The sequence below is a fragment of the Cyprinus carpio genome, chromosome B22 (assembly GCF_018340385.1).
Source record: "Cyprinus carpio isolate SPL01 chromosome B22, ASM1834038v1, whole genome shotgun sequence".
NCBI classification, from domain to species: Eukaryota; Metazoa; Chordata; class Actinopteri; order Cypriniformes; family Cyprinidae; genus Cyprinus; species Cyprinus carpio.
The window spans coordinates 34,708,272-34,718,485 of NC_056618.1; the positions used below are offsets into that span (position 1 = coordinate 34,708,272).

The 10,214-nt window shown below is 36.6% G+C and overlaps 1 protein-coding gene across 2 annotated transcripts; it reads right to left on the reverse strand.

Annotated features, from left to right (window-relative positions):
- Positions 1 to 49: 49 nt before the first annotated feature.
- Positions 50 to 8,446, reverse strand: rcor3 (REST corepressor 3). 2 transcript variants are annotated; one of them, XM_042748869.1, is made up of 12 exons: positions 8,158 to 8,446; positions 8,027 to 8,083; positions 7,314 to 7,391; positions 7,153 to 7,205; positions 6,910 to 7,071; positions 5,345 to 5,469; positions 5,183 to 5,261; positions 4,855 to 5,073; positions 3,580 to 3,657; positions 3,435 to 3,492; positions 3,109 to 3,350; positions 50 to 2,244 (listed from the first exon to the last, which is right to left on the reverse strand). In XM_042748869.1, exons 2-12 carry the CDS (start codon positions 8,073 to 8,075, stop codon positions 1,903 to 1,905), a joined length of 1,485 nt encoding a protein of 494 aa, XP_042604803.1. In that variant the 5' UTR covers positions 8,076 to 8,083; positions 8,158 to 8,446; the 3' UTR covers positions 50 to 1,902. The 2 variants fall into 2 exon arrangements, with proteins under 2 accessions (XP_042604803.1, XP_042604805.1); XM_042748871.1 differs by having other exon boundaries at positions 8,184 to 8,438.
- Between the last annotated feature and the right edge of the window lie 1,768 nt (positions 8,447 to 10,214).

Below are 10,214 nucleotides of genomic sequence, written 5' to 3' on the forward strand. Positions count from 1 at the left end.
CTCCAGTGTGTGTAAGTGCTTGCTAGATGGAATGAAAAGGAAATTAGAGTCTGTGTTCAAACGTGTTTTAATGTTTCCATACGACACTTCACATATGAACATGCTTTAGGCACAACTTTAGAGAAGAGACTTTTCATTATTTTACATATAATGCCACCACCACACTCTGAGCTGCCTACAACCCGTTCTTTAAAAATGCAATTAGTTTGCATTTAAAAAATAAAAAACCTAGCTTAAAAATAAGAGAACGCGCTTAATGTCGCCAAAAAACTGTGTATTGTTTGAGACATTAAGCGCTTTTTAATATGCAGCCGATCTGTATAGAGTAGAAACAGCACTTTTTCTGCTGAAGTAAGCATTAAAATTATTTTCTAAATTATTAACAAATCTAGTTAAGACCTCAAAAAATAACCTCTAAGGAACTACCAAGAAATCTAGATAAATCATGATTAATCATGTTTACACAGTGACTGTCTGCATGCACAAGAATATTCCAGCATTAATTAAAGATTGGTCATTATACAGTTTACAAAAAAAAAAAAAAAAAAAGTGTTATAAATTTACGTTCTTGTGTAATTTTAATAACATCAATGAAAAATTAGTTGCTTAAATTACTGAAAACAAATGGCAAGATCATCACCATTATTTCCAGAACAGGATAAAGGGGAAAGAATGTACATTAGTTTATTCAGATAATGCTCATTTCATGTATACAGTAATATTCAGAGCCGTGGATTATGTAAACATCCTTCAGAATACAGGTTTGGCCAGAATATAGAGCTTAATTGGAAAACCATGATCTGATCAACTGTTCAGGATCCCGCACTTTTTATGTGGTGGAAGAAGGGTAACGCTACATGCATACTCTGATTAAACAGCACACCACTAATCAAAGCTTAATGCCTGGTGGGAAAGTGTTCACACTTTTCTGCAAGTCAAACAGGTTTATAAACAAACCCGGTTCAATTCTAACAGATGAGGCGGAAAATAAGTGTTTTATACTCAAAACGGACTGAAGTTTTATCCATGAAAAAAGGTATGACAGTAGGAATTTTTCTATGGTTTCAATTAAGTATGAGATTATATTTTCTTGTTAAGAGCACTTTGATGGCAAGAGAATTTGGACAGGTGATTTTCTGTCAGTCTGTAGCACCAAATATTAAAATATGAAACACATAATAATCAACCACAGACACAGATGAACAACAAAATGACATGCAAGACCCTTTTAAAGAGGTTTGCCGTTACATCATAGATACTAAAGAACAACAAGAAAAAGTGCTGAGATAGAACACAATATTTTAAAGACTTAAAGCGATAGTTCACCCAAAAATGGATCCTATTCACCCTCAAGCCATCCTAGGTGTACACGACTGTCTTCTTTCAGATGAGTACCATCAGAGTTATATTTAAAGAAAGTCCTGGCTCTTTCAAGTTTTATAATGGAAGTGAATGGCTGTTGAGATTTTGAAGCGCAATAAAGTGTGTTTATCCTTCATAAAAAGTGCTTCACGCGGCTCCGTCAGCTTAATAAAGGCCTTCTGCGCTTCAAAATCTCAACAACCATTCACTTCCATTATAAAACTTGAAAGAGCCAGCACTTTCTTTAAATATAACTCCGATGATACTCATCTGAAAGAAGACAGTTGTGTACACCTAGGAAGGCTTGAGGGCGAGTAAATCATGGGGTGATTTTTATCTTTGGGTGAACCGTCGTGTTTAAAGTACAATGTTACAACATGATTACAAAATCTAAAATAAAATAAAAATTCAGTTCAAATAAATAGAAAGTTACGTAACTAATATATACAGTTTAAAACAATCATTTTTTTCCTAGTATTCACAACGAGAACTGCTAACCAATTATCACCTTCATCAGCAATGTCACAAATATAACACACATCAGTGCAGAGAGGAGGAGGAGGGCGTCTCGGACTGGATGCCCACCAGAGTGGGCGGCTGCTGGCCCGGCGCCGGAACAGGGGCTGTGGGGCGGGGGTTGAGGCGCGGGGGGAGGGGGTTGGAGGGCCGGATGAGCGGCGGAGGCTGGTTCAGGGCGGGACGGGGCTGAAGGAAGCGGGCTTGCTGCTGCAGAGGCGGAGGCTGACGGTGTAGCGCCGGAGTGGCAGGAAGAGATGGGCGCAGAAGAGGTGGAGGCTGGTTGAGAGAGGTGGAGCTGCTGGAGGCTGTTAGAGACGCTGATGTAGCTACAGGAGACGGACCGGAGGCTGGGGTCACCTGACCCTGATGAAGAAAGAAAGGTGAAGACAACTTAACACTGGTTTCATTTTTTACTACTTTCTTTAAATGGAGTGTTTACTATTGTCCTTTTGCATTATTGACACACTATTGTCCTATTTAATACTGTAAAGCAGCTTTGAAACAATCTGTATTGTTAAAAGTGCTATATAAATATTTTAAAATATTTTTTTTTTTCCAAAAATAGTTGCAAAAACGTTCACACTTAGGATATCGTACATGTGTCTTCACTAAACATTTCACATTGAACAAGCACAAAAGAAAAACTTTTACATTAATACTATTCAAGCTGAACTCACTGGACTGAAGTAGCTGAAGTTTACTTGATTAGCCATACTTTTTTTTTATGTTAAAATGCATTAAATATGATACAACAGGCTTTTGAGAAACATCCATTTGTACGTGTCTCATCGTCATTGTATTGCACTGCATTATGTTTCGTCCCGCACAATAAAAACTACACAGCTTTGATCATAAAACTAAGCATTAAGTATAATCTTACTAAGGTTTTATTGGGAGATACAGAGTGACAACTGATATTTGTATCACTGTAAGTAGTCTGCTAAACTGTGTGCTCACACAGGAGCGATTAAAAGCAGTGGCTTCTTACACAGAATAAGGCACGCAACATATGGCCGTAGGGGTGTGTTTATTAGTCACGTTGAATCAGTGAAAGCTGTTCAATCTTCTGTTTATTAAGCTAGCGCTATAGGATGCATGTTTACTTTGGGCTACACAGCCAATTATTATTATTATTTTTTTTTACATTTTGTCTACAGATTCAATGTTTTATTTTTAAAAAATCTGACTATTACATTATATGAGAGGCTTCACAGTTTTAACCCTTACCTCTTCCTCTTCCTCATCCGTGCTCTTTCCTGAGGAGATGTTGCTGTTCTTCCCGTCCTCACCCGAGTTGGCACCGTCTCCGTTGGGAGTGTGAGTTCCCTGCTCGGCCTCCCATTCCTGAAGCACCTCGTCCAAGTTAAAGCGACGCCGATAGTTCACAAAGAAATTCTTCACCTGCCCCACCGTTTTATTCCCAATCACATCAGCAATAGCCTGGAAGTCCTTCCCGTATTTTCGTACCCCTAGTTAAATGAGGCAAAAGATGCTGCGAGTCACATTTGGTATAATAACAGGTACAAAACTGACGCCTTTAACCATTTACTTACCTTGAACTGCCAAAAGCTGCTCATCTGTTGTCCAGCGGGCATTAATTTTTTGGGTGCACTAGAATAAAATGTAACATTTAGCAAAATGACGATATGCAGATGTGTAAAGTGCACATGAGAACAAGTGCAAGCAGACATTAGTCACCTCAGGCAGTCTGAATTCATCAATTCCATCTTCAATCTTCTGTTTAAGTCCACTGTTTAACTGCTTGGCATTTTGAACCTAGAAAACCAGGCAAACTTGTGAGGAAGAAAGAACATTAAGAATAGCGATGCTCATTTCGGTCATTTCTCCTAACCGACAACTGGTGGTTATTAACAGATTATTAACCGTTAAGATTATTTTAATTCAGAATTAGAAAGGATAGGTGTCAAGTGTATTTTTACTTAATAAATATACAAAATGAAAAAAAAAGTAGGCTAGTATGCACAGTTTCGGTTTATTTTTGTGCTGCACGAAAGGAAACCAAGACGGCAGAAAGCGGCATCCAATTTTTCCTTATTTTACAAAAGCACAACGCTTTGTTTTTATTAGTAATGTACACAAATAAAAGCAAACCGTGTACAGTTTCGATTATCTCTATGGCTAGTAGTAGTTGTTTCCATTAGTGATTGCACCGGCGCTGCATGTGTACACACAGTTAAGCATAGCTAAGTTGACAAGTTGCAGCCTGTTCATTATCATAATAAAATAGTCAGTCAAACATATGGAAAGAAAACAAAACACATTGCTCAATTTAATTGAACTGTGCCTTTAAGGATTATCACCGCACCGCCGTGATGTTATGCCAAATACAATTTGTTTTACATGGATGTTTGCATGTGAGTGAAGTACAAAACCAGGTTTACAAAAATAATATTTTGGCATTCAAATACACCACGAATACAGGAATATTTGGATTTGTGTCGAATGAGAGACCCAACGTTGGTTTCAGTTCGGCTTTAGTCTAAATGAATTCATTTTGGCTTGTCGTTTATATAGTGTAGCTTCTTATATTTCCCATTCTAGCTCTTTTCTGAATACTGTTTAACTGAAAAGATAAGTTGTGGAGCGAAGGGAACTAAAAATAGCCCAGCCTTGCTATGTTTATAATGCTTATCCCTATTTCTGAATGTTATAATAAAAATGACACTTATACTCGACTTCTCTCAAAAACGCAAATTTATTTTCTACACGTAAAGTATTTTAACCATGCAGCAAATGTTTTCAAATATTTGATAAATTACTGAAATAAATGAGTTTTAAACCATTTAACACTGTATTAATCAGTCAATTCTTACTGCCAGTTCACGGTTAACTGGTTTAAATCAGCATCCCTAATTAAGAACATTAGATAATGATCTTCAAAGGCTTACACTGACATTAATTCGAAAAGGAATTTTTTTTTTTTTTGACCCTCTTGGAGATTCCTGGCCATACCTGTCGTTTCAGGGACACCAGCTCCATGTCGAGTTGACGCAGGACAGAGTTAGCGGCGCTGGAGCTGCAGGAGACGGCCACCACATCCTCCTGTGTGAGGTACATGCCTTTGGGCGGGCGGCACTTGGACCGCTGGCTGTGGTGACGGTGCTGCAGGGTCTGGTGCTCTCTCCGTCCCAGTGCAATTTTGGAGCTCAGCGTCTGAGGCTCTGCATGAGTCTGTCAGGGGAAAAACAAATCACTGCATTGAGACACTGGAAAAAGATTAAACAAAGGACTCAACAGACATCTTTAACATGCTTCTGAATATTTGAAATAATGTGATTACCTCCTTCTTCGCCTCTTTCGTCGGGTCGTAATCACTGTCGTTGGTCTCAATGGGGTTGGCGTCTTCCATCTCTTCCTCACTATTATGTCAAAAGCAAAAACAGAAACACTTACAACTTGAATCAACTCATAAATGAGCTCAAAGATCAAATGGATAAGTGACCTTTCATCTGGATTATTCCGGTTTGCCAGCTTTCGCGCTTGTCGGTCCATTAGACTCGTCCGGGATCGTGTTTTTTTCCATGAATAATAGTACTTCACAAGACTGGATATGGATTTGTCCGGCAACTGCAATCAATAATCAAATTCAAGAATTAGAGTGTAGTGTATAAAATATGAAATTGTAATTAAAGATGGTTGTGAAGTATCAACGACTCCAACAGGGAAAATCTCACACAATCTCACCAAAATAAAACAACATTAATAAAAAATTAAAAAAAGCTATTTTTTTTAGCAATAAAATGTTTTTGAAGTTAATACTGTTAAATATAAAAGTTTAAATAACTGTTTTGCATTTAAATACTTTTCTCTGATGATAAAGCTGTATTTTTAGGAAACCACAATGCTTTTTTGAGGGTTCTTCAATGAATAGAAAGCAGAAACTGCATAAGAGTAACGTTTAAAAGCACAGCATTTATTCGAAAGAGAAATCTTTTGCAAATCAGCATATTAGAATGATTTCTGCAGGATCGTGTGACACTGAAGACTGGAATAAAGGTGCAGTCACACTACACTTTTCGTTCCTTTGACCTGCATTCATACGCCGAAATGCAAGTTTAAGAGAAGTTTCAAATTTCACTGCGCTCCTAAGTTTAAGTTGGGGGAAATCTGACCTGCTAATTCATATCACGTGAAACAGTGTGACCAATAGATCAATACGACCCTCGCCGCTGAATTAAAACATGCATTTAAAACTGCAGTGTGGCAGGAAAGTGGATAGATTGTGCTTTTACATTTTGTCTCAAAATTCAGCTTTGCATCACACAAATAAATGTAACTTTCAAGTATACTTAGATAGAAAAGCTATTTTAAGTTGTAAAAATATATTTCACAGTATTATGATTTCTACATAACAGAGTTGCATTAATAAGCTACATTTTAAAATGTATTGAAAAGGACAACAAGTCTTTTAAATTGTAATATATTAATATTCTTTACGTTAACTCTAATTAAATAAATTCAACCTAGCTGAGCATAAGATAACTCTTACATTAACATAAAAACAAAACTTAATTATTCCGAACTTTTGTCCAGTATTGTATGCAAGTGTACTTTAATTTCACATTGTAATATTAATAATAATAATTAACATGATTATTATAAATGCAAAAACTTTATTCTAATGGTAAGGTTTTTATGGATCATGGCAGTATTTATAGTACTGTCTTTTCATTTAAATTAGCGTGAATTAAAAATTAAATGCATTCAAGTAACTTACTGTAATTTTACAGAACAGTTACCGTATTACAATAACAAGAACATAATGAAAATTATTTAACACTAAATGCATTACAATAGTAAAAAAACAAATAATTATAATAATTCTGCATTATGGTTATGCGAAACTGTTGGTAAATTTTCACAATGCATTGCACTAAAGGATTATTTCTCATTTCTCTTTCTGGTTTTGGGATTATATGTGACCTGGACACATTTATAATGAGATTAAGCCTCTTAGTCTGAAGACATGTCATTGTTACCTCAGCAATGCTAGCAGTGAGGACTCACCATCTGCTGGATCCGATGGAAGCTCTTCCCATGAAAACTGAACGCTTGTTCAAACAGCACCTTGTCCTCCACCGTCCACTCATCTGGGAAGGGGGTGAAGTTGGGCAGATCAGCAAGGGACTTCTCGATGTTGTGTTTATGCCAGAAGAGCATGCCGAGAGCCTGTGGAGCACAGAAGACATCCATGCATTAGTTAACACTGACAACAACGACATCTTTGAGGACTGTGTGCTCGTGACTCACCTGCTCAACATTGTATCCATGCTTTTCTTTTGCAATGGCAATGTACTCATCCACTGAAAAGAAAAAATTATAATAATACACACGTACACGATAATGCATGATGCTGTCACAATGAAAAATATAATGTACAAAAAAATAAAAGGAAATGCCCAAATACTTACATTTAGAGTCAACTATTGTGTGATACGGAGACCAAACCAACATGCCGCCGTTGTCTTTATCGCTGTATTTTGTGGAGCCTACAAAATTACAATACAAAGAGAATGCATTAAAAGTGTCCAAAAAACTTGTAATGTTATTAACAGATTTTTAAGATTTAAAACTACACTGTTATTTAAAATTTCACTGTTAATTTGATAAGATTTACATTGTTTGTATTAACAATATTTATAAAAATAAAAAAATTTGCGAATTCACAATTAAATAGTAATTTAAAGGCATTTTCACTTAGTCCTGAATAGCACACAAAACTGCTATTTTATCGCTTTTTAAAATAACACGCATTTTTATAGTAAATAATCAGTATTTTTACACATTATTAAACATGTCCTCTGTTTAAACTGTTGATTTATAAACGATTAAAAATCAAGATTAAACTGTGACTCTTGTGTAAGTTGCTGGGTAACAATATTAGCTGAAGAGTGGCTAAGCGAGAAAGCTAACAACTTTTCACAAATAGCTTTTCATGAGCATGTAATCATACACTAACATTAAAAACAGATTTAAAATAACAACACTGTCCACTCGGCACCCCAAATCTTTGAAAACACGATTAAAATACTGATTTATGCGCAAATTGTTCGGCGCGATAGGTGTACCGAGGCTACCACCGTCAGTCAGGTTCTTAAAGGCGGAATGCAGTGCTTTTTCCTACCTGGATCAAACTCGGGAATATTTGCTTGATAATCCGACCCCACGCGCATGCCCACATCTGAAAACAAGAATAATGTGTGACGTTTCGAATTTATTAAGCGATTTTGCTTTTCATATAAATACATAAACAACCTCCGCAAGGGTGTTCGAGGCTATACCGTGCTCGTCGTCGCTGCCGCTCTCGTCCGAAAAATGTCCATTCGAGGCATTCGACGGGCTTTTCGTCCCATTTGAGCGACCTTTCCCCAGATATTCCGACCCTTTGTCCATCATTCCCGGCATAGTGGCGATACGCTTGAAAATTCTGAGCAAAAATGAAATATGTCAACACTACAGCATTTGCTCTCTGTCCAGTGGCTCTGCGCAGCTGCGCACTCTGGTATCCCTCCGCTGCATTGCTCTCGTGTTTCCTTAGCTTCGCTGTCTGTCTCTCCATCCTTAACATCTGTTGCGTGTTTTCACAAAATGTTCAACGTAAATGAGCAGGTCTGCGTGATTTTTTTCTTCGTTTTAACGATCAACACAAGTGTCCGGACCTAGTTTTCCTCGCGGAAGGAACTATTACGCATGTAAACAAAGGGGAAACGCGGCTCTTGTGTGCGCCACTGTTGCATCACTTCTTTCCACGCATGTTTTCATGTTTTCCTTTCAAAATGTCAAAATATGTTTATTTTGTGCATTACATTGATTGATAAACCGAGCAGAAAAGGTTTATCTCGTATTAAATATTAGCTATGCTTAATGATTAGCATTTTTTTTTTTTGCTGAGTAGCTATTTATATATATATATATATATATATATATATATATATATATATATATATATATATATATATATATATATATATATATATATATATATATAAACGCTTCTCTTAGTAATCTAGAATTGTATTTTTATTTATTTTTTAATCATAGTCTTCATGATTTACAAGTTACACTTAACGTAAACCTGACATAAGAGTGTTTATATTCATAATTACACAAGGATCTAGTTCTTCCTTTGGTTTCAATAAACTTAGATAATCAGATGAGTATTATTTCGCACACTATGACATTCATGATTTGCTGAAATCAGTGGTATGTGGTAGACTTCTGTCTTGAACAGGCAAAATCTCTTGTCTGGTTTAGTACACTAGCCTATAGGCAATTTTATGCCAATTAAAAGGTACACATAATATGCACTACCATAATTTTCATATTCATAATTTTTTCAACTCATCTCCTGCCTTCAAGTGGAAAATATTGCTGATTGATAAGGCATGGTGTGTCTGATGTTGAACACACGTTAGTCAGTTATACACAAAACAGCTGAAAACAATCACTGGAGATGTTTGGGTCTCAAATAATTAACTAAAAATACTTTGAAATGTAAATGATATTGAGAAATATCTGAATAATATTGAAACTTAAAATAAACAACAAACAAAAAAGTAATTCCACATGAAATTGTTCACTTCTTTCTTTCTGAAAAGCTACTAAGAAGTTGCTTTAAACCACATCAGACCTGATTTCACTCCGAAATTTAATACAGCTAATCTATAGAGTAGATAACAGATTTTCTGTTCTGTGGTTTGTGAATAAGTGCTGTGACTCATGAGGATGAGAGGTTATTCTGAGAACTGAATGAGACTGAGAGGTGGAAGCCGAAAGATGTGCCCTCTGGTGTCTAAAGCAAGTAAACACAGTCGCCTCAGAGTCAAACTAGTTTGGCAGAATCTTTGGCCAGAGGCACTTGACAAGTGCACAGCTCATGGAAAGAAATAACAGGACTTTAGGCTATATGCAAAGACACAGAAACAGCTTACACTGGAAAAGAAGGGGTTTTGAGACTTGATCTGATGTAAGTGTTACAGAACCGCAAGCACTTCATTCAGTTGAGCTGCTGCGATTTATGGAGGGAAGCAGAGGGAAAACTGAAAAGGAGTTTAAACATATCTCTCTCCATATTCAGTCTAGATTAATAGAGAGTGTGTGTGAGAGTTGCGAGTGCCTTCTCAAATACTTGAAAAAGACAATGTGAGCTGGCCATTGCTCAGGCACAGCTTGGCTCATCACTGAGACCCCAACAATACAAGACTCTCAGAAAGGGTCATGGAGCAGAAGAAAGCTCTAACAGTTCTGTAACCTGACAAAAAGACCAGACGTTCGGCTCTAACATCACAGGACAAGGATGTTCTTGAAGCTGT

Excerpts from the sequence above, each read along its gene's own strand:
- rcor3 (XM_042748871.1), bottom strand. The coding sequence starts at position 8,307 with ATGCCGGGAATGATGGACAAAGGGTCGGAATATCTGGGGAAAGGTCGC. Across the intron at positions 7,072-7,152 it reads ATGGATACAATGTTGAGCAG|GCTCTCGGCATGCTCTTCTG; the intron begins GTGAGTCACGAG and ends TGTGCTCCACAG. Across the intron at positions 2,245-3,108 it reads CGGATGAGGAAGAGGAAGAG|GGTCAGGTGACCCCAGCCTC; the intron begins GTAAGGGTTAAA and ends TTTCTTCATCAG.